The 24,692-nt window shown below is 44.3% G+C and overlaps 1 protein-coding gene across 5 annotated transcripts in view; it reads left to right on the top strand.

Moving 5' to 3' along the window:
- Positions 1 to 24,692, top strand: part of COL16A1 (collagen type XVI alpha 1 chain) — a 950,832-nt gene that overhangs the window by 798,336 nt on the left and 127,804 nt on the right. For all 5 annotated transcript variants that reach the window (XM_078680648.1, XM_078680645.1, XM_078680647.1 and 2 more), the window contains 6 exons: positions 1,885 to 1,938; positions 2,050 to 2,094; positions 2,396 to 2,440; positions 12,392 to 12,445; positions 12,537 to 12,590; positions 13,731 to 13,781. In XM_078680648.1, coding sequence (XP_078536774.1) covers positions 1,885 to 1,938; positions 2,050 to 2,094; positions 2,396 to 2,440; positions 12,392 to 12,445; positions 12,537 to 12,590; positions 13,731 to 13,781 — 303 coding nt within the window. The remainder of the gene's footprint in view (positions 1 to 1,884; positions 1,939 to 2,049; positions 2,095 to 2,395; positions 2,441 to 12,391; positions 12,446 to 12,536; positions 12,591 to 13,730; positions 13,782 to 24,692) is intronic.

Genomic DNA, 24,692 nt, shown 5'->3' with positions numbered 1-24,692 from the left:
AATATGCTTTTTTCAAGTAAATTGTTACATTTCTCTCAACCCCCTGCCCGTCTAATTTCTCAGTACTCAATTTCTTCTTTCGAGAATGTCATGGATGTGAATAAACGGAGATATCTAGTAAGGCTTGACTGTAACAGAAACAAGGATAATGGTGGGCATTTAACACACCTTCCTGCTCCTCTGACCTTCAGACAAATGTCTTAGATATGCTGAATGAAGGACATGAAATATATATAGTGGGTGTTCTGTGCTCCTCCATTGCAAGCCAGTGTTACTCTGTCTTGTGCATTGGCTTGAGACACCAAAAAAGACCTGGGCTGATTAATCTATTTTTACTGTCGGATTGGGGGTTATTTCAGCTCTGTCTGGTCATAGGGGAGAGGCCTGCCAAGAAATTATTATATGCATACTGTTTGCTATAGGGACCTTGGTGACAGCAACATGTTAAGCTGTAGGAAGAAGCAGCTAAGATAGTAAAGAAACTTCATCACCTGCAGGATGCCTTGGGTTCACAATGGGAACTGAGTTTATTTTACATTGTTGGTCCGTGTCTGTGGGTGTTTGTATTAAACTGAGGACCTCTACACATTGATTTGTACCACGCATGTGGGTAGGTCTTTGTGTTTTTAATGTAGTGGGGGGACAGGTTACTGCCAGGCATTTGTGACAGTGGCAGAAGGCACTGCACTTTTTTATTCTGTGCTGTGTGCACTGTTTTGCTGCATTTTCCAAAGTGGGGCAAATAACAAGCACACGCCAATATGTTTTCATTAAATGTGGTCCCAGTGTTTTGTACAGGTGATGTTGCTGAGTGCCACGCATTGTTTTGCCACCATATGTTCCACGCTGCGTTTTGACATGGAGGCAGTAGGAATTAAAGTGTTACTTGATGATTCTGGGTCTGCTTCAATGTCAAAGTGCGTGCTCAGAATGGGTCCATGCACCTTTTTTGGTGAAACGGTATCGTCTGCAGCACATATTTGGGAACTGCTAGTTGTGCTATCTACAGCTTATACAATAACTCCTACTTTGTGTGTATTAATGTTGGCTCTGAAAGCAGTACAGATTCACCCAAACCAGCTCATGGACCTCTGTGTATGTTGCATGGGCAGAGAGCACAGTCATGACATGGCCTCTATCCTTCTGTATGAAGGGATTCAGCTCCTATATGCGGGCATTTTAGACAATCACATTCTAAACCTAAGAAAAAGAGTGTTGGGCGCAGTGTTCTTTGGGAGGACATTGATTGTGGATGCATTCATAGGCACTGTGATCTTTGTTGCCATAATCCTGATTGAGGTTTCGGAAAGCAAAGGTCTGTCCCGCTCTCAGTGAAGAACAATGGGGATGCTCCCTGCCCTAGGCCGAGGCACTGTTTAGAGTTCTGCTGTGAACCTGCTGGCCACTACCCAGCAACAGGAGGTGAAAAGTGAGCTGTATCCTTAGAATGGGAGCCATGCACGCAAAACAGGAGCGGAAGTAGGTTCTAAGAAGGGTCCAGGGACCTTGCAGATGTCCACAAAGGTATATTATGTAGATGCGCATGGCCGACGTGGATCAGAGCCGGAGCATCCTTCCCAGAAAAGAAAGTGCTTGAGGTAGGGACTGTATTTATACTGTTTGACACCAGAGGGCTCAAAGCAGTAAAAGAGCAGCAAAATCCGGTGTGGTTTCTACTGAAAAACAGATTTTCCCTTCGGTGATGTTTTTCGGTTATACTCGGGTTTTAAATGAAACTCAGAAACCCTACATACAGGTAAACCTCCATGTTTTTAAGGAAACCAACTTGTGCCTTCTGTCAGCTCAAGGCCATCACTTTTCTACAATCTAGAATCCTGTGTGTGCGTAAATACTTCATGTGTCTGTTCTTCTGTGTTTTTTCAGGGCCCCCCTGGTATAGAAGGCCCAGATGGAAAGGATGGAAAACCAGGACAACGGGTGCGTAGAGTGAAAAAATATCATCTATTATCACAGCTGTTGGAACACTATTGTTTTCTTTCCTGCACTTTGCCTGACACTCTCTTAATTAAATGTTGTCATCTTTTCTAGGGACCACCAGGTCCCCCTGGAAGCCCAGGTCTCAAGGGACATACGGTAAGGCAGAGGTGTTGTTTTTTACTTTGTAGGTGGGAGGTGGGGTAGAGATGTATAGATGAAAACACCCCTTTCAAGGTAAAGATGTAAAGCACACAAGAGGTAACAAGCAATTTGAGAATTACTTCCCTCTGTACCCTGCTGCTAGGGCCATCTCCCAAACACTGAATGCCCTTTTCTGAAATCCTCACATAGGTTTTGAGGGACTAGGATAGGAACCAATAGGAAAAAGTGGGATTTACAGCTGCAGATTTTCAAAATGAATTCTGACTCATGTGGTGATGTCTGCTTCTCCTTGTAGGGCTTTAAAGGAAAACCAGGACATCCCGGACTTCCAGGAATGAAGGTAAGCAATGCTTTTTATGATGCCAATGAACCTTCCCTGTCAGCCAAGGACTATGAACAGAGTCGTATGATGCTGATCATGATGGAAGAGCTTTTAACATGTCAACCAATCATTCCATCAAGAAGTTTCATTTGATTATTTCAAGACAATCATAAAAGCGCGGACAAAAAAAGAGTGCATGATCTATAAAAGAAAAAATAAAAAACACAAATATCAGATCTTAAAAATTCAGCAAGTTTAAGCCAATAGAACTCTTCAAAAAGTTCTCAACTGCAAACAATACCAAGGGGGCAGACAGCATGCATATAAAATAAAGTATAGGATTGTGCTGATAAAAATCATGTAATTAAACATTATCAATAAAAACGTATGTTTTAAAGGCACATAATATTTATCAAAAAAATAACATGCATCAAAGTCTGGACAGAAGCCTCATCACAGGGGCAGATTGAAATGGACGATTAATTATATTGACCTAGAGGAAAGCACAGTTTGCACCTAATAGTGCTTACCCAAAATTTTGGCGACAAAGACCTTTCCTACATGTTGTTTACAAAATGAAATTAAGGTTCAATCTCACTGCAAGTTTGAATCATAACATAGTTCCTTACTATGGGCTTTTTTAGTTCGCCCGCTTCTCAGTTCACCCTAGAGAGTGACATAATTATTTTTTAAGCTTTGGTCTGTCCCCATTAATAAATTCAGAGAAGTAAACAGGTCAGGCGTCACCAGAGGTTCCATGATTTTCTTAATGTATCTGCACCATTGAATTCAAGGCCCTGGTTGCATACCAGGCAGTTGGTAATGGCCGTGCGATTCAGATGAGCCTGCTTATTTCCCAATAATGAAATCCAAAGGAGAAGCGAAGTAATTTTCATGTGGTCCTCAATGTAATTAAGCGCAGCGCCTCATGTGTGCAAATATGCAGGCTCAATGGCGGGAGCCCCGTCAGTCGCCTCCAAAGGCGATTCTCTTCTTGCCGTAGAATTGAGCAGTTTCGATATCCTCAAATGGAGGCCCTGGAGGTCATGACAGGGATGCACCTATGTTTATAGATTTCTAGACCAGGTGATAGAGGTTTATTCCAGACCTTTCTGTCTAACTCAAAGATGGCCCCACGGACTGATTATAACGGAGACTTCTTTGTGAGATGCAAGGTAACGGGAACTCCATGGTTCAAAAGTCACTCCAAATACATAAATTCAATTACTCACATGGTGGGCGTTCCCTTAATGGTGAGGGGTCCAACCTTGGATTGCTGGTGACCACATACCATATATTGCGAATTAGAAATGTTGGTCTCAAGATCCAAATTGTCCATAAACTTAAGAAAGCTATCAATTTGCATAAAGCAGTGCTAGGAAGGGAAAACAACCCATCTGAGGTTGGTCTTTACCATTTAAAATCAGTAAACCATTCAAACCATTGTTATACAAAACAAAAAAAACAGAGCAAGGACACAGCCTTCACAACCCCCTCTGGCTTAGCTGAAGGGTGCATTGGGTTCCCTCTCTGAACCATACCTCATAGAGGCGGCTACACCAATTTGTAGGGCACATAGACAATGTACACATGAATCAGGTAGACCAATCTGCAGCAAAATGTCTCACAGCTTTGATTGGTTACCTGATCAATGCACTGCTAAGGTCCTTTAAGGAAAGACAAATGGGGCCCCTTTTTGCAGCTGTGTACTTTTCAATTATTAGATGTAAGTTGAAACACTGTTCTTGGGTTCCCATAACACCATGATAATCATATTTTCTCTTTGGCCCAATCCTCAATCCTGGGAAAAAAGATACATCAAACAACTTTAGCCACTGAGTCTATTAGGAGGATTGTCCGGTAGCACTTTAATCAGCTTTTTACAAGTTTCATCCTTAATGGCGGCCTTCCTTTCACTAATGCCCATCCTGGGTTGTATGTTGAAACAACGAGTTTCTCTATCCCGCCTACCTTTACAAAGTGATCTCTACAACAACTGAATCTTAACCATAAATTGCTTTACCATGCATTCCTTTACCATGAATTTTCGTTGTAAAGGCATGCATGCTAAACGGCTATCCGTGGCTTTGGTTACCACCCTTCTCCCTCTCCCCCAAAGCCCTAATTACACCCCCAAACCTCCTAAAAACTACCATAACCCCCAACACCTAAAAACTACCCTGATTCCACCCCCTAAAAACTACCCTGAACCCCCCACCAACTAAAACCTACCCCGAACCCCCACCCACTAAAAAATACCCAAACTACCCCCACCCTCTAAAAACTACTCCAAACCCTCCCACCCCTAAAAACTACTATGAACCCCTCCACTCCCTATAAACTACCCTAAACCCCTTCCACCCCCTAGAAACTACTCCAATCCCCCACCCCCTGAAAACTACCCTGAAATCCCTCTTACCTGTCCTGTTCGCTTTCCTACGCTCCTCTCTCCCTGCCCATCCCAAATAATAGATCGACATTGCCTTAACCATGCACATGCACGGTTAAGACAAAGTCGCTGTTTGGGCTAGTCGTTGGTCGGCTTGCAGGCTTCTGGAACTCGTGGCTCTGGCCTCATTGTTCCCGACGTTTCCCCCATCTTGTACATGCCTCTGGCACTGGCTAAACTGGCTTAATCTCGGGGATGCATTTCAAGGCACAGCATAATCTGTTGTTGGCTAAAATACAAATCGACAGACCTTGTTAAACATACCAGGTAGAGGGCTGTTCTGAACAGAAACTGGACTTAAAAGGGTTGAAATATGGGTCGGGAAATGAACACCACTCCATCTCAACCCACATTGGGCTGCATACCCCCTGTAGCAGCGCTCTATAAGTTCTTGATCCCTTTTACAGAAGACAACCCTAAACCTGATGGTAAATAAAGTGCAAGATCATTTGGGTTATGGTCATTATTGCAATTTTAAAGAGTCCCTCTGGAATGGGCTAACTCATTCATGAGCTTAAATAGAAAACTATAATCTATAACTGTGTCTTGTCCCCAGCCCTCTGGTCCGATTCATCCCCCAGGGTTTCAGCCATATTCAGGATACTAAACTCTATCAAATATCTAAATAGCTTAATCCCCCTACTGTCTGCACTAGAATATTTGCCATCTTGTTCTAACTTAGGAAAGGGTCACAACTAGGGCGGACGATAGTATCGATTTTAGCGTTAAAGTCCTCCCAAAATAACATTAAAATCATTAGAGAATGAGAGGGACCTTTTCTGTAGAACAGTTAAAACTTGAAAAAGGATATCAATCTCTCTCCTTATTTAGTACATTAACTGAATTATAGAAGTTGATATCGTAAAATTAAATAACTTTAAGAGTACAATCCTGAGAATTTGAATTATTGGATGTGTAAATGCATTCGGAATGCCCTCGAACATCCGTGTGTAAACAAATCCCTCCCCCACCCCTTCAGCCCAGCCACATAAAGAATTAATTGCAGGAATGTAAAAGCTTTTATATCCATTTTTGTATATCCATTTCAAACAACGTTGTCAATAAATCAGGTTTCTTGGAACATAACAATATCATATATTTCGACAAATGATTAACAAACCATTATTGGATACCTTGGAGTTAATGTCCAAGATATTCCAGCAAACCAAGTTAATAAGTAGCTTACCCGAGCAAGAGGTTGGGCTAAATTGAACTGTATTAGCATCTGAATTAAATTAAACTAAATTAAGTCTCCCTTCGCCAATGGAATTGTATTACAATCAATCTAGTTCATTCAGGTTGGCGAGTAGGGGAAATCAGTTTGAGAGCGTAACATGCAGATTCCGACATGCCAGGCCTTTGTGCTATAGAAACAAGTGAGGGGGAGGGTTTTGTAACAGGTAAGAGGTGTCTGTAAAAAAAAAAAGGGAAGCAAATTGATACTGGTATGGTCATTAGTGGTTGTTTTGACCTATCACCCGTAGGATGGACATCCCCTGAACGTTTGCCTTCCTCCTCTATTTTGCTGATCTTGTTTTGCTGGCCTTAGGACTCTGAGCACTTTACCAATGCTAACCTGTGCTAAAGTGCATATGTTCTCTCCTCTAAACATCTTAATATTGTCTTATACCTAATTGGCTTATTTATTTTACTTATAGCCTCCAAGTAAAGTGACACTACATGGGTGTAAATTAAATGGTGCTATTGGGTCTACAGCAGTGATCATGCCACCCACTTAAGTAGCTCTTTAAACATGTCTCAGGCATGCCATTGCTGAGCCTGTGTGTGAGCCTGTGTGTGCAGTTTAAACTGCTTTTGCGGCCTGGCAAAATAAACCTTTTTCCAGGCCCAAACCTTCCTTGTTAATACATATAAGTCATCGCTGGGGTGGGCCCTGGACATCCAAGAGGGCATGGTGCAATGCATTTAAAAAGCAGGACACCTACTTTTAAGTTTTACATGTCCTGCTAGTACTTTTATTTTTTGCTTCTGCAAGACCTGTATCTCCCATAGTATAAGATTGAGATTACGTTATTACCTTTTATAACTGTAATTTCCAAATGGGAAGATATCACTGGTTCAAGTTTGGTGTCATCGAATCCTAATTTAAAATACTAACTTTTGGTGGAGTTGGAAAAAAAATAACAATTCTGAAAATGCCACTTTTTGAAAATTAACGGGTAAGCGAGCCAACAAGGGATTTGTTTGTCTGACTGATTAAGAGGAGAGGAGTGAACGTGTGCCTTGGCAATTTTGCTGAATATTATTAGCTCACTGTTACAACATCATTCAGATCCCCATTTGATGCATTGAGTGCCAGGATCAATTGAATATTTTGGGAACGACACTACGCAGTCGATTTGAGACTTTCGCTCATATCGTCACAAATTTATTCAGATCCGGATTGAATACCTTTGACAAGAAAGCTATTACAGATTAAAACACTTACTTGTCCATCGACACAATATCCCTAAAGTGATCTTTTGATGGGCTATTATAGCAATTCCTACAGTCCTGAAGATGGTCGAATAGACGACAGCCCATCGACCGAAACGTCTACAACTACACTTATTTTCTGTCTTACATTTGTATAGGAAATACTTGTTTGGTTTATTCTCTTGTTTTGCTTTATCCATATTTCAGAAAAAAAGTGTACACAATTGCCACTGAGAGGCATAATGAATAATTGTTTAAGCATGCAACTTCCTGTTACATTGTGCGCTTGATAAACTTCAGTACCCCTTGATTTTTTTCAATACGATAACATTTATTTTTTCATTATACACCCGTGTTTTGAAACGTTGTTGCTTGACACATTTTTTAATATATTTTTCTGACAAATGCTGATGTTTTCACATTTACAGGAAACCAAAAACTATATGAGATGTTGTACTGAAAAATAATGCAAAAGTAATTAATTTGCACGCATATTATGAAAGCTTGCTTGAAATAAAACTGCATTAATAACTAAAATTAATCATACAAACAAATCCCTTTTTGGCACACTTACCCATTTACTTTATATTACCCAAGTCGTCAAGGGTTGATTGGGTTACCCATTGCAGTTTTCACTTTTTGCAAGTTGGCATTGTCTTGCCTTATCCATTTGTGACTGCAGCCTGTCTGTAGGCAGTTGGGCTGTGTGCATTCCTCCTAGACAGCCACACACATTTTGAGCTTAGGTGTGACTAAATGGGCCATCACTGGCAGGATGGGAGGGAGAAAGGGAGGACTAGGCCCCAGCCTCACTTACACCTGAATAAGCTGTGTCCTGTCTCTACACAAAGAGCTACATACCCCCTGTAGCTAGTCTAGAGTCAGGGCAGGGAAGGCAGGACGTCTGTGCACCCTAAATGAATGTCTTTAGAAGCTTCTTCCTACTTCACCGGCTCAACTGTGTATGAAAGAAGTACTTCAGATACCACCACTTCAGTACACTTATGGACCTAGGAGTACTCTGTCAGAAAGAAGGAATGGACATGCACCTCTTGAACCGTGAACCCAGAGTGACTCCAATGGCTAATTGCCTGGCTTCCTGATCTGAAGCCTCAGGGACATAACAGGCTTTCAGCCAAGTTGCACATGGACTCTGCCATGTGTGAGTCTACCCTGCCAAGTGGGGCCTCTCCAGTCCTGGACCATTGGAAGTGGGCATAAGGAGCTTGCCAGCAGAACCAACTCCTCTTATCTGCTGAGTGACGCATCACCGAGTAGAGCTGACACATCTCCTCAGCTGAGTGGTGCATCTCTGAGTTGGTCTAACGCCTCGGCACTGCAGCGTGGATTGGATGCGCCGCAACGACCCACATCACCATGACTGCATGGTGCATCCACAGCCCAGGCCCTTGCATCTCTCAACGACGATACCGGACTCTACATTGCAGCCTCATAGCTCCTTGGAACCAACTCATCACATGCTGCACGCAGCATCCCCGATGCCAGACTTTGCATCGCAAGCCCTGTCGATGGGATCCACGATGCTGATGCAACCGAACCTTGTACTACAGCCTCGCCACATCTTGTAACCGACGCATCGCTTCAACTGTGCGATGCATCTTTGACACAGGTCCATGCAACTCTCTGCAACCAGGATTTAGGATACTCTATTCAGCAGGCCGAACTGAGTTGTTAAAGCTGGCTCGTGCTCCAGTGCGGTCGGCCCGAACATGTGACTTTGACCTGGCTGGTGCGACTGGATAGTCAGAGTTGGCACTTTGTGCTTTTTGGTGCTATTTACCCTACAAACTTTCAAATGTAATATCTCCAGTTCCATTAGTTGATTTCTTGTTGTTTTGGTCTTGATTTATTTTTTTAAATTGACTCTATTTTACTAAATCTGTTGTGGGCTACTTTTGTGGCATGTTGTCACTGTTTTACTGTTTGAAGTGTAGCACAAATACATTACACATTGCCTCTTAGTTAAGCCTGACATCTCAGTACCAAGCTACCAAGGGGGTGAGCACAGGTTAATTTGGGATTTACTTGTGCCTTACCCTGACCCAGATTGTGGTTGCTGATTGACTAGGACTTACAGCCCAGTCAACAAACAACCCCATTTCTTACAGTGGTGATTGGGTTGTGTAAGATTAGACGGCGAGGCAAATAAAGGTATTTACATGTGATAACCACACAATTCCCCCTGAATTATTTCTCACTAGGGCCGATTCAGTCCATTCTTCGAACAAGTAGTATATTGCTGTAATCGCTGAGATGGAAATGAGTATTTCTGGTCAACCAGTGACACACTTTAGTTTTAAGTTGGGCTGTAGATTTTCCCATGGTTAATGATAAAGGAGCAAAATTTGAAATAGCCACCACGTAGAAGCAGCAGACTTAGGGGAAATTTAATTGATGGCACAGGTGTGAATTGCCTCTTCCCCATGGATTTTAACCGTTCCCTTGGTTATCTCATTTGCCCCACTGTGTTACAAGTTGGGCAGGTGGTCCGCAATGATAACGTTTGGAGTTGTGGCTGTTGACTAACCCCAGAGGTTCTCAACTGGATGAAGGGCTATGTTCTGTGTTATATATAGGGCTGTCTCGGGTGGAGACTACAGATATGCAGCCGATGATTGCAAATCAAAACAGGAATGCTTATAGGTAATTTTATCCATAGATAATTCGAACCTGTATAACTTCTCCAACACAGAGGCTAAACAGAAATCAACAACCTCCTTTGCTTTCCCCACCATCTCATCCCAGATATGACTAATGGAGTCATTCTCTGAACATTGGTTTGACACATTGTGCTGACTCTTCCTGTATGTCCTGGGGGAGGGGTGCTACTATTAAGACAGTTAATTTGTCCACCCACGCATTTAGACCTTTTTTTCCTTTTAACCGAGGGGCCGCAGTCACGGTGGTTGTTATTCTTCAGAGGGCTGATTCCCTCCTGAAGATTCCCTCTTGTGTCCTACTACACTCTGCATTGGTAGTTAATCGCTCGCTTGGCTCTAGCAATAAACATCTTTCAGACAAGTCGGTCTCCTTCCTCTCCGATGACCACCACCAGTTTAGCCAAAAGGGAGTCTAAAGTGGTATTAGTAGGGCCATTAGTGGTATTTTCGCTTGGGAGTTTTCTCTTCTCTGCAGCTAATTGAAAGTAAAACCAGGGGAATAGCAGAAAATTCTCTGATAAAACAGTTCAGATCAAATTAGTTACATTTACATTTCAATCACTCAAAAGTCACAACTGACAGTATCTTCCGTCTGTTGGAGCCCCGTAGGACAAATGACGCCTCAAAGTTTAAGGCCAAGAGGGATGGCCCAGTTGGCCTCTTTCAGTGACGGGTAAAGACTGGCCCAGTCTTGGACTGGGCAGAGCCCGCGCATTTCCCGCGCGGTGGGGAATAGCGTCACCCCATATAGTGCTTAGGTCCCCACCTCCTGGCAGTAGCAAGGGAGTCTGTGCCTTGGAGACCTGGTGGCCCTCTCCCTGCATCTCCCTTGGCATCCAACGCTGCGGGCATGGCATTGCACTATATAGCATTTAGGTCCCGCCTCCTGGCAGCAGCATAGGAGTTTGGGCATTGAAGTCCTGGAGGCCTTCTCCCCGCATCTATCCTGGCACCCTGGGCTGCTTCGAATGGCGTCACCCTATATAGCATTTAGGTCCCCACCTACTAGCAGCAGCAAGGGAGTCTGGGGCTTGGAGTCCTGGTGGACCTCTCCCCGCATTTCTCCTGGTCTGCTGTGCAGCAAGGAATGGCATCAAACTATATAACACTTAGGTCCCTGCTTCCTGGCAGCAATATGGAAGTCTGGGCCTTGGAGTCCTCCTGGGGCCCTATTATAGATAGGGTGCACTTTTCCTGTTTGCGCCACGGTGCACCTTTAAGCAGATGTGCCTGGTGCAAACAGGAAAAGTACGCCCTCTCATGTAGTATGCGCTGCCCTCAGGGCAGCAGTAAAGTCACGCTGTGCCCAGGGCAGTGCATTCAAGAGAAATGCACAGCAGCTGTTTAAAAGATGCTCCGTGTTTCTCTGTGCAGGCGGCAGCCCAATTTCTCTTCAAAGAGGGTTTTGAGATCCCCTTGCAGGTGGGTGCAGTGAGTGACTGAACCGGCTTGCAAGGGGATGTGTGGGAGGTCCATAGGAACTCCTTGCCCCCCTCCAGAGGGCTGTCATCATGGGGTGCACTGACAGAGCACCACCTGATAGCTTCTTTGCCTATGTGCCAGTGACTATAAAACGGTGCGGGTGCAGAGGCAAACGGATTCCCTCGTTTGCATTGCACAGGGCGCCAGCACTTTTAGTACTCAAGAAGGGGCCGCACAAGTGTATGCTGCTCCTTCTGTAATATCAATGTGCCTCTGGGGCCCGCATAGCAGGGGCTCATGCCCATTGCGTCCCTGGGCCCTATTATAGATAGGGCACACGTTTCCTGTGTGCGCTACAGCGCATCTTTAGCAGGTGCACCCGCTGCAAACAGGAAAAGCGGATTCTATCATCTAGGATGCGCTGTTAGTTTCCTGAGTACCTCAGAGGGGATCCTTCTGTGGTGCACATTAAGGGATGATCTAGTATGCATTCATTAGTTCCTGAAACCCAGTTCAGTATTATCCATCATCAGAGGCCTTTATCCAGACAGTGGTGTATCACACTGAGTGCCTGAGTGACTTCTGGGATCGTATTCCCATGTAATATTCCTGTGGGGAGGCTGTGTCAGCAGCACAAAATGGGGTTAGATCATCGATGCTTAAGGTATCCATCAAAGAAGGGCTTGTGTCTGCAGAGAAGGCGCATAAGCACGCAAAGTAGATGTTGGTGTCTGAGGAATGTTTCCATGGTTTACCTGGAGTAGTCATTCTGAGGAAGGAGATCATTCTTGGATGCTACATCTGAAGTATTCTCCCACAGAAAGCACCTAGGGGATCTACTGAGCAGAATAAGACCACCCTGAGGCCCCAACATCTTGTGAGCAGGATAGGGAATAGTCCCTTTCCCAAGTCCATCCTGCACTGTATATCGCGTCATACTTTGTGAATTGCCTGAAAGTTAACTGCCTTCTATCTTTACAGGGAGACTGCGGTCCAGCAGGCCCACCTGGAATTACTGGCAGACAAGGACCTGAGGTGAGCAACTCTAAGATATGTACAAATTCTTTAAAAAATGCAAGCTGTGGAAGAAATCACTGACCTGTGGCTTTGTTTGTCAATCCTGTAGGGCGACACCGGTCCCATGGGCCCCCAAGGACGGCTTGGACCTCCTGGTCCTGCAGTAAGTAATCTTTTTTCTGTCTGTCTCTGCAAGAAACACATTTAAACTGTCAGTCTTAAATATCTCTATGTATGTAGCAGATTATAGTTGAAGTTGTTTCCATTAGGAGGTCCAGGGCTACCACGAGCCACGTAAAGAGGCCATGGCTCCTACACACACTCACAGTTTACGAGCCATTTACACTGCATGGAGTGGTAAATGGGCACGAGCGGTGGTGATAGTCACTACTAAATCTGCATGGTTAGACTAAGTAAGATCAAGAGCAAGCACTGTGGAATGCAGTGAAGCACATCAGGGTAGGGAAGCTTCCTGTTCCTACAGAGGGTGTAGGTGCTATAGAAAGTGTTGAAGGAACGCTGGTGGTGGAGGAAGGGAGTAAAGGAAGATCACCGACCTGGAAGATCATCTTGTCCCAGGAGGCAGTTGTGGAGTTCAGGAAGTTCTGGAAAGTGCAGGAGCAGGCTGGGGAGCACAGGTATTGCACAGCTCCGGCAGTGCTTGCTTCTCGCAGTCGGATGTGCTAAAGCAACCTGTGTCAGAGGGCAGTCTGGGTAGCACACAAGGTGCACAGCTCCTCCACAGCTCAGTCTTCAGAGCTTGCACATTCTCTATAAACTTTTGGGCGAGGCCATCTGTGTCCTTTGAGAGCTCACAGAGTGCACATATCATGCCCTTCCACTTTCCAAGCAGGACGCACTGCGAGCAGGTAAGGGTGTTGTGCTGAGTTTGGTGTATTCAGGACTGACTTTAGCGCTGTTGGCGCCCAGTGCGACAATCATTTTTGGCGCCCCCACTCCCCATGACCGCCTCCTCGGATTCTCTCACTACCGCGGCAAAAGTGCCCCTCATCTCTCTAATCATAAGTTATTGCTAAACATAGCGCCCCCCCCCCCTTGGAGTCAGTGCCTCCTCCACAGGTCAGCCCCCAGTGCGGCCGCACTTGTTGTACTGCCCTAAAGCCGGCCCTGGGTGTATTTTCCCCAGACAAGTTCCTGGTTATCCCTCCTCCACCCGCCTGTTCTCCTCAAGTAGGGTCAGAGATCTTTGAGAAGAAAGACGAACACTAACATTGCACTAGCACTTGTACTCTTAATGGTGATGATCTTCCTTCTGTAATTTTTAACATATCATCTCTTCTAGGGTCCTCCAGGAAGTCTGGGGCAACCAGGACCGATGGGACCTCCCGGGCTGGTAAGTGCATGGATTAATCTTAGGTGATCTGCTGCAGGGATTATCGCAGCCATCTGCAAAATTAAGTTTTGTCATTCGAATGCTGCCTTTCCTCTAGCAACAAGCCCCTTTGAAGCCATTTGTTGCAATCTGGACATCCCCTGTGTCCATTTATGGTGGTGTGGTAAAGCCAGCAGTGAGCTGTGACTTGTAGTGGCACTGGTCCCTATATCTATTGTGTATGGACATGCCATATTTTATGTATTTTTCACTGCACAGAGGGTACATGCATGTTCAACTGATAGAGCGCGCGAGGCCACCCGACCAATAGTTTTCGCCGTTTCCGGCTTCAGGGCCCATATACTTTCAAATCACCATATACATCGATCAGGTGACTTCACGAGCTCTACCAATTTGTGTGTGTGTGTTCCCTGCTAATATTTCTCAGTGCACCCGACTTACCATCCACCGATGCGGGTACCTAATGACCACAATGAATCAGGGAGCTAGCTGTAAAGAAAAGGTAGCAAAATACAAACCCAACCAATAACATTCAAAATACTGTTGAAATGACCACGGACAACTGGAAGTTTTAAAATGTTTATCTAAAGTTCATTATTTTCTTGCATGAGGTACAGTAAAATAAGGCAATCAATAACCAAGGTAACGTAAATTATATAGCTATAAAGAAATAATGACAGAGTAATCATTGAAGTACTGATAAAATGTAACGGGAAGATACTATGCTATTCAATAATATTTAAGCATGGACAGTTTTTATGCATAGATAACTATAGGAGGGCCTATAAAGAGTAACACGCTTCACTTAAGGTGAATGGGCCTTTGAACAATCTAGGCAATGAAGTTCTAGACCATATCAGAAAATGACAAACTGCAATGCAAAATATAATTTCTAACAAGTGTGAAGACATAGGAACAAACTTATGTGAAAAATGCAAATGACTTTCAATATTTGCGGAAAGACATGGAAAAAATTAACATATGCAATGGTGAACTTTATTAAAGCAAAAGTTAGAAATTCAGAAGGTGCAAGATTTTAAGAGTTTCAGAGCAATATTTACCTAGAAAGGTGTGGAAACCAAACCCTGGCCACGGGTTAGTTAAGGACAGGAAACCCTCAAGGAAGGATACCCTTCAAAGGACAGCAGGTGCAGAATGGACACCCAGGACAGGACAGGATACCCTCGTAATAGGAATCAGGACAGGACCCTCAGGACAGGACAGCAAACCCTCAGGACAGGACAGCAAACCCTCAAGACAGGACCGCTCAGGACAGGACCGGAACCCACAGTTTGGAAGCAACGCCTGCGCTCCACCCGCTCTGCAGTTATCGATCAAGACCCCGATTGGGTCAGCGAACTCCCAGCAAAGTGCTTCGCCAGCACTTTAAGGTTCAGTAGAACCTTAGTCTATGGTCAAATTCGGACAGAGTGCTCCGCAGCTCTCTGTATCTTCAGTCACCTATTGAGTGCGTTGGGTCAGTGACAGGTCAGCTAAACCAGACAAGTCGGACGGTTCACTAGGTGAACCCAGGGTAAATATACAGTTTGGGGACAGTGTACCACCCCCCAATGTTGCAAAGTGTCAGAATCCCTCAATTTCGATTGGTCCTAAGGTAGGATTTGGGTAACACACCAATCACGACATAGAGTTTCAAGCCTACATTTGCATAATAGGGTACCGCCTAACTAGATTGGGGTTCTCATGAGAACTGGTGCAGAAATACAATGGCAACTTTAACAATGTTGCACTGCGAGAACATGTGATTGGTTCAGCCGAGTTTTCAGGTCGTTTCTCAGGAGCATCTTGCTCATCACTGCCAACTGGCTGTGTTCCATCAGTCAAGGTCTGCTGTGCCTCGGCAAGTCGCGCAGGCGCAGAAGGGACCTCCAAGATGGTTCTCGGTACAAACAGAACCCCATTCCCCGCGGTACATGAAAAGTAAGCGAAAACAAATTAATACATAGTAATGTCATTATGAAAACACATCACAGGGTTTGTACTTTTAACTCATCATCAAGAAATAAACTTATGCGTTTAAATGTTAGCTACACTGATACGGGTACAAGAGCAGTGGCACGAGCAGTACCACATGATAAGCACAGCTATGAATTACGCATGCGCATAAATTTCCCTCCACTTCTGCAGACGCGTCAGGACACGTGAGTGTGGCTGACGCATGCGCAGTAACTAAATACAAGCGGCGGCCATTTTATAAACACGGATTAAAATAGTTAGGAATACACATAGGCAAGCGTCATAAACTTTACTTAAACTAAATATAAACGTTAGTAAGACGTACATTGATTACCTTGTTATACATAAACGAGGTTCTTGACTTCGGCAAGCCGCAAAATATGCGAAGCTTTGCTTCATCAATCCCCTCTTTGATGATATTTACTATCATCACAAAATGGACCCAGATGCCAACTTTCTTTCACACTTTATAAAGTTCTATTTCTTCCAGCAATCGTTCTAACTTTTCTCTCTCAGTTTTAGTAGGGTGAGAAGTCTTCACCTTTTTGTATATCTGATCATTCACTTCCTCCAACTCAATCTCATCCACACTCCGTTTCAACCCTCTTGCATTTACCTCGTGCTTCTTGGTGCGCTTGCGGCATTTACAACAGATAAAAATGAGAAATATAATAAGACCTATAATACCAATTGGCATCAGTATCTTGAACAACAAGCTTTTACCTACACTAGCAAGCCAATGACCTACATTTGAGAGACCATCTACCAGTCTCTTCCAGGCACTATCAACCTCGAGTGGTTTGAGTTCCTTTGTCAAATTAGTAATGTTTTTCACATATCTTTTGATCTGTACACTTTTATCCGGAATATAAGTGCAACAATGTTGCGCCTTCAACATCCGGCAGACTCCGCCCTCTTTCGCTAATAAGGTGTCAAGAGCAAGTCGATTCTGTAAAACCATTGATCTGATCGCAACCATTTCGGTATTGACCAGCAGAAATCCATGAGCTGTTTCAGTAGACAGCACATCTACTATAGTAGACAATTTGCAAATTCTGTGAGTGTTCAGAACCACTCCCACTCCAGGTATCAGTGCACTGAAAATACTACCCATAATTTCACCTATACTTTCTCTTTTACTACGCACTAAGCCATTAGTATCTTCATTGCTTCCAGCTTTTCCATTCACATGGTATATTTTCGGGAAAACAATGCCAAAATAGCAGCTTCCATACCAGTGATCCGGCAATTTGAAATAAGCCTTGTCCCCACAAATATAATAAATTCCAGGAAACACAGGCTCTGACCCATTTTTGAAACCCCAACCTCCAATTACCTTGTAATTATGTTCGCATTCACTGGAACCAATGAAAACATTATTATAATAGCTAGTCTTCTCGCGGTGAAGACATAGCTTGCCTTTCTTTTCAAAATCCAGCAACAGAGCAGGTCCCGCCCCACCATTTGAGGTGCCTTCCATGTTCTCTGCCCACTTTGGCTTTTTCTGACTTTCGTCATTAGCCTTCTTTTGTATTTTAATTCTTCTTTTCTCTGCCATGTTCAGGAACATCTTTTCCTGTTCACGCAAAGAACAAGTCAAGTTATCTCTGTGTGCATCTGCTATGTCAATGTTACCTATGGTCAAGAAGTAGTCTCCCATATATCTTATGGTGTCGCTTTTGGTATGTACAGGATTCAAGTTCCCACGTATAGGAAGTTCAGAAAAAATTACGTCATTATTAGAGTAATAGTATTGTAACGGTCCTCTTTTGTAAAATAAACTAGCCAGAATGCTACAGGAAATTCCATATGTCAATGGCAAGTGATGGTATGTCACGCCTTCAGCCACAGAAGTAGGTAGCTTCATGCAGACATAGCAATCTTCAATTTCCATAGTCTCTACATAGTGTATTAACAAGTTGGCGAAAACATTTAAGTGTGTCCTGTTCTTAATTCCATGATAATGTAGTCCTCCCTCATCTGATGCTTCTAAGTCTCGTTTTGTTTGTCTCAGTGCTCTCTCATGTCTTGCTACACTCTGTGTTGTCAACTCCTCACTGTCGGTATTTACAATTTCAGTAGGGACAATGTTAGTATCTTTACTTACAGTGAAGGGTATAAAGATTGTTAGTCCTATCCAAATTACTATCAGTACTACTATACTACATATACACACCTTGCAGCACGTCTTGCAACGACTGCAACTCGGTCTACCATTCACAGTTGAATCAGACATTTCGGCTCAGAAGAAGTTTCTCGACCCCTCTTTGTGTCTTTACACAGCTAGCTTACTTTGTGCAAATTCACGGTGGTTCGTCTTCTTCTTCAGCAGAGTACTCAGGGACGGGCTCTCCGTCGCTTACGTCAGTTATATCAAGATCTTCAAGTTCTTCCAAAACGAGTGTCCATTCAGGAGACTTGTATTTCTTGTTTTGTCTTTTTAATCGTTCACTCCTTCTTTTGGAAGAGTTTTCTTCTTGCTCTGCTATCCGTGCACTTCTCCTTGCTTCTGCACGTTTTTCTTCCACCGTCTTTATCCTTAGCCTTAGTCTCTTTATGAACCTAGGCTCAAGGTTGTTTCTTTTCTTTAGCCTCTTAGTCGGTACTTGGACTTCACTTTCTTCTCTTATTCTCTTGTTCTCTTTATCTTGTGGCAATTCTTCTCCACTTTCTTCTTCTACTTCCCCTATCTGGCTAGTTCCCGGGCTAGCATCAAAGTCTTCTGCCTGGTTGCTAATCTGGCCTTGTTCAGGAATATTTTGTTTTTGGCTTTCGATTGTCTCTGTTTCTGTTTCTGTTTCCTGAACCCGTTCTTCTAACCCTCTCTGATCCTGTTCAAGCACTTCGATCTCTTGATTTTCTTCTGCTCGAACTATCACTCTATTTCTAGTCTCTCCCTTATCTGCATCAGGTGTTAGCGGTGGTGTATCGAACACCTGTTCTGTCCCTGTCTGACCTTCTCCTTCCTCAGTTTTGATGTGAATCTCAAGCGGCTGAGGTTCTTCGCCTGTGCCTTGCTTTTCCTGGCTAATCCACTCTCTACCTTCACAAAGTCGTTCTCTTGTTCTGATGGGATCTTCGGTCAGATCAATCATCGGTATCCATTCTTCTGGCCATATGCTTGGCAGCTCGTCTTCAGCTACTCCTGGCTCAGTTTCCTGGACCTCTTCAGCAGGCTGGATTCTTGGCAGTTCGTAGTCAACTACTCCTGGGCCAACGTCTGCTGTTCCTGCAACCTGACTGGTGCTGGGCTGCTCGTTGTCAGCTGCTTCTGGACTGGCTCCTGCAGGGTCCTCTGCTGGTTGCCCTTCTTCTGCAAATTCTTTGTCTGGTAATACCTTCTGGGTGTGTCCAGCGTGGATCCACTGGGGAACACCTGCGACCTTCACTGCAGTGGTTGTTACCAGGATTACTTGGCGTTTCTTTCCCCACCTTGGTGCCAGACAATTTGATCGAGTGTGCTTCTTTATTTTGACCCAGTCTCCTGGAACCAAGCTGTGGAGAGGAGTCGTTGGATTGAGGATGCCGTCGTCTCCAATCTGGCGAGAGATAGAACGCACTTGGTCACCCAATCTTCTGCAGTATTCAAGCACCAAATCATCAGTAATACTCAACAGTTTGCTTCCTGGCACCCATGCTTGTCTCATCACTCTTCCCATAATGATTTCATGGGGACTTAGGCCTGTCTTGCGGTCAGGAACACTTCTCAGTCCCATCAGGACCAGGGGCAGGGCCTTCACCCAGGTCATGCCAGTAGCATCTGTCAGCTTTGCTAGTCTGTTTTTGATAGTTCCATTTATTTGTTCCACTATTCCAGAAGCCTCTGGGTGGTATGCACAATGGAGTTTTTGCCTTATTCCAAAGGCCTTACAGAGTTCAGCCAGTATTTCATTCTGGAAATGTCCACCCTTATCTGATTCAATAATGAATGGCACCCCGAATCTAGGTATCAGTTCTTTTAGTAAACACTTCGCTACTGTCAGTGCGTCACTTTGGGGAGTAGGGTAAGCTTCCACCCATTTTGAAAATACGCAAACAATGACAAGGACATATCGCTTCCCTTCACAACGGGGCATGGTGATGAAATCAATCTGTATCCTTACAAAGGGACCCCCTGATCTCCCAATTTTGCTCAGTTCAACCATTGTCCTCTTGCCTGGGTTCATCTGTTGACATGACAGGCACCTCTGGCAGAGGGACTCTGCTACTTTCCTGAACTTCTTACTATACCAAGTCTGTTGAAATACCAGAATCATGGCATCCCTACCAATGTGTGATCCTTCATGTATTAATCTTGCCATTGTGCCAAGCAAGTGTCGGGGTAATACAGGCATACCAGTTGGGCCCAAGATGACACCATCCACACGTCTCGGTCTACACCCATCCTCCTTCCATTTCTCTCTTTCTTGCCAAGGAGCCGACTCCTGCCACTCTCTCACTTCCTCCCAAGTAGGCACTTCCTCAAACACCTGAAGTTGGCAGCTGGTTCCTGGCCCCCCTCGTTTTGGATTTACAATATACCGATCTTTGGCGCACCATTGGGCCACTCGATCAGCATAATCGTTTCCCAGTGATACTTTGTCCATGCTCTTTTTATGAGCAGCACATTTTACCACTGCCAGTTCTTTGGGCAACTGGATGGCCTCTAAAAGGTCATGAACAACCTTTGCATTCCGAATGGGTGTACCTGAGGAAGTCATGAATTCCCTCTGTAGCCACAATTGGCCAAAGTCATGCACAACTCCATAACAGTACTGACTGTCAGTATACACTGTTATGCGTAAGTTCTTCCCAATTTTGCAAGCTTTTATCATAGCAATCAATTCGGCTACTTGTGCAGACTTGATGTTATATAGGTAACCTGCTTCTTCGATTTTTGTTAAAGAGACTACTGCATAAGCAGCACTCAGGCCTCCTAGTTCATGTCTTAGACAGGAACCATCTACAAACAGCTCTTTATCATGTTCAGGCAATGGCGCTTCTTTTATGTCTGGGCGTGGTTTAGTACTGAACTCTGTCAGGTCAATGCAATCATGTTCATCATCATCCCCACCTTCCATTTCCAGGGAGTCGGGGAGTAAAGTGGCAGGGTTCAGAATACCGCACCTAACAATGCTTACATTTGCTGCACCCACAAGAATTCTCTCGTATTTAGTCAGCCGACTAGGGGTGAGATACTGCGTTTTAGTTCTGGTCAATAGAATTACCACTCCATGTGAAACATACACAGTCACAGGATGTCCCATGACTATGGACTCACTTTGTTCCAAACTTGCACAGGTAGCAGCTACTGCTTTCAGACAGCCTGGCAACCCAGCAGCTACTGGGTCCAAGGTGGCAGAGAAATAGGCCACAGGCCTTCTGGTCGTGCCATGTTCTTGAGTCAGGACTGACAATGCGCAGTTATCGCGAGTGTCACAGAATAGGGCAAACTCTTTGGAATAATCTGGCATTCCCAGCGCAGGGGCTGTACACAGACAGTTTTTCAGTCTTGTGAAGGCCATTAGGCTTTCATCGTCCCATTCTACAATGTCTGGCATTCCTCTCGTGGTCATTTTTATCAAAGGCCTGGCTAAGGCTGCAAATCCCAGAATCCACTGCCTGCAGTATCCTAGTACTCCCAGGAACATTCTGACGTCTTTTTGAGTACGGGGCAACTGCATCTTTTGAATTATTCTCACTCTTTCTGATGTGACTTTTCTGACACCCTTTTCTATCTGGTGTCCTAGATATTTCACGGATTTTGCACAGAACTGTAGTTTGTCAGGGGCCACTTTATGCCCTTTCTCACACAGATGATTTAGGAGGGCAATGGTGTCAATTACACAGTCCCTATGACTTTTAGACGCCAGTAGAAGGTCGTCTATGTACTGCACTAAGACAGAGTTCCCAGGTAAGGTCAAAGTCTCTAGACATTTCTTCAAGATCTGATTAAAGATAGAAGGGCTCTCTGTATACCCCTGAGGGACCCTGTTCCAGCAATACACGTGACCTTCGAAGGCAAATGAGAAAAGAAATTTGCTGTCGGGGTGCAGGGGTATCGAAAAGAATGCATGACACAAATCAATCACAGTGAACCACTCAGCATCCCAAGGAATCTGGTACAGAATCACTGCAGGGTTCGGGACAATAGGGCAGCAAGGAACTACAATTTTGTTAACCTTTCTCAGGTCTTGCACTACCCTATACTTGCCACTAGGCTTCTTGATGCCCATAATCGGTGAGTTGCATGAGCTGCTCATCACTTCCTGTATGATGTCTCCTTCTAATAATTTTTGTATTTCCAGAGTGACACCTGCTTTCACTTCAGCATTCATTCGGTAGGGCTTAGTGTTAGGATATAATGCATTGTCCTTGATGGCTATCTGTATGGGGTCCACATCTTTCATTAATCCCACATCCTTTCCAGTAAAATCCCACACCTCTGGCTTTACCGCTTCCTGGAGTTCTTGGGGCAAATCCTGCAGGGTCAATCTTTTAATTTCTGAGTCAGGTCTAAGTAACAATAATTTATAAATGCCATCTTCATCCGGGGTCTGTATTTCAACACCTTTTGGTGTGCAAAAGATGGTACAGTTCATTTTGCACAGCAAATCACGACCCAGTAGATTCACTGGACTGGTGTCACAGACGACAAATCTATGCATTTGTTTAAAATTTCCAATTGAAATCTCCATTGGTTCGGTAACAGGAGTACTAATCAATTGATTAGATACACCCACTACTTGGATATTTTCTCCCGAGAGGGGTAGGTTTGGAACGTCCACTGTTCTTACAGTAGAACGGGTAGCACCAGTGTCCAACAGAAAGGTGACATCATTTCCGTCAACCTTTCCTTCAATGTATGGTCCAGACTGGTCTACCGGCAAGGAAGCGCCAAGTACGCACTCCTCGTCCTCCCCTCTCAGGCCCCGTCAGTCCTGATCATTACAAAGGAAGGTATCATTTAGCAGATACTGCGAAGTTGCTGTATTTCTGTTCTCACCGCTTTCCCAAACTTCTATCTCCTCACCCTCTGCTTGCTTTCCCCTGTATACCTGCTTGGGTGCTCGAGGCACCTGAACTGTTTTTACCTGGGGTTGAGTCTTTCTTGGCCTTTCTTTCTGCGTCTGTGGATTTAAATCAGGAGTATTTGCATTATCATCTATTAATTGAGGACACTCGTTACGCCAGTGTCCAATTTCGCCGCACTGATGGCAGGGAAATTTCTTCATAGCCTCTTCCCTGCTAAATTTTGGCCGGGGCTTTCCTCCACCCCCTCCCCCAGGACTTTTGTTCTCAGCATTTTTAACCATGTTACTCAATTGTTTTTCCTGCTGTTCTGCGAGCTTCACCTGAGCCCACATCACCTTTTCCTTAAGGGCCTTTTTCTTTTCTGCCATCTCGTCCTCGCAGTACTTAGCGTACCGCAGGACCTCATCCATTTTCTTTGTATGCCAGCAGATTTTATTATCTTTTATCCACTGACAAATTTCAGGTCTTAAACCATTTACAAACCTGTAAATAAAATGCGTCATGTCCTTCAAATCGATGTTATCAATACCACTGTATGTTTTAAATACCTGCAATAACCTCTCATAGAAGGAGTGCACTGTCTCGTCCCTTTCCTGTGTTGTTCTATCTATTTTTGTCCAATCAGTTTCCTTTGCGGGCACCTTTTCTTTCAAATGCTGAATTACCTGCTCATACTTTCGCATGACATCCTTTGATGGCTCCCCTGTTTCCTTATTTCTTGGGTACTCCTCACTGGGCCAGTCTATGGCTATTTTACACTGGGTCCATAAATCTACCGGAACCACAATGTCGAAAAACCCATCCAGGTCTTTCCACAGACATTTCTGTACCTTCACGAACCTTTCCACCTGTCTGTACCAGTCTACTGGTTTCTCACGTAATTTTGGAAAATCGTTCGTAAAGGACACAATATCCTGTCTAGACCAGGGGACATGCACATATTTCCCTCCAGGTACTTCGCGCATGGGGCATAACTGTTCAGGTTTCTCCACCTCCCTTAAAGCAAATTCAGGAGTCACTTGTCGGGAGCGAGCCTCTTCCCTCTTTTTCGCCCACCTGCTTCTCCATCTTTCCACATCTCCCCATTTCTGCAGTACTCCCAATAATTCTTTAATCTGCAGCTTTTTCCCTGCCACATTCAAGTGCTCTATATCTTTGTCTGAGAAGTCTGCTCTGTACGGTTTCTGTAAGGGCTTGGATTTTGAGATATCTACCCCCATACTAACTGCTGTTTCGGTCAGTTTTTCGTGGAGCACTCTGGTGTTCCTTGTAAAGCTTTTACATATAAACGACAATTCTTCTTCAGAGTAGGTATTCAATCGATCCAACCCCACATTTCCTGCCATTAATTCTTCTATTTCTACCCTCAGCTTATAGAGGTCTAAAGGTTTCGTTTGCGGAGTCTGTTTCTCTAATTCACGACTCCAACTCTCAATTTCATCCGGAGTTACCAGAGAGACATTCCTAGTGCCTGTTGCGGATTCTAATTTAATCTCTTTCGCATTAAAAGGGTTATGCCTCTGCTGCATTCCCTTTCCGGTCGGTTTGTTTGGCAAGTCCAAGAATGCGACTTCAGACTCGCACTCACTGGACTGATCATCTATGATTATCGGTTCCTGTCTCGGGGGTGCCATGACTGGGGTCATAACTGGAGTAATCTGATTTCCCTGACCATTTCCGTATAACGGGACCACTGGTCCAATAGTTACTGGAATAGTCAATGCCTCAGGGCTGGTATTTAACTGGGAGATTTTCTGAATTATTTCTGTCCTTTGTCTAGCTAGAGCCTCTTGCTCCTTTTCCACTAGTATCCTTCTTAAAGTCGTGTCATGTAATATCTGTGGGGTCAAGGGAGGAGTAAAACTCGGGGCAGTGGGATGCGTTTCACTTGGTCCTCCACCATAATTGGGTTTCGGAAAT

Source organism: Lissotriton helveticus, chromosome 3_1, assembly GCF_964261635.1.
Source record: "Lissotriton helveticus chromosome 3_1, aLisHel1.1, whole genome shotgun sequence".
NCBI classification, from domain to species: domain Eukaryota; kingdom Metazoa; phylum Chordata; class Amphibia; order Caudata; family Salamandridae; genus Lissotriton; species Lissotriton helveticus.
Note: the sequence above shows the minus strand (reverse complement) of the source record. Positions and strands in the feature narration are given on the sequence as shown.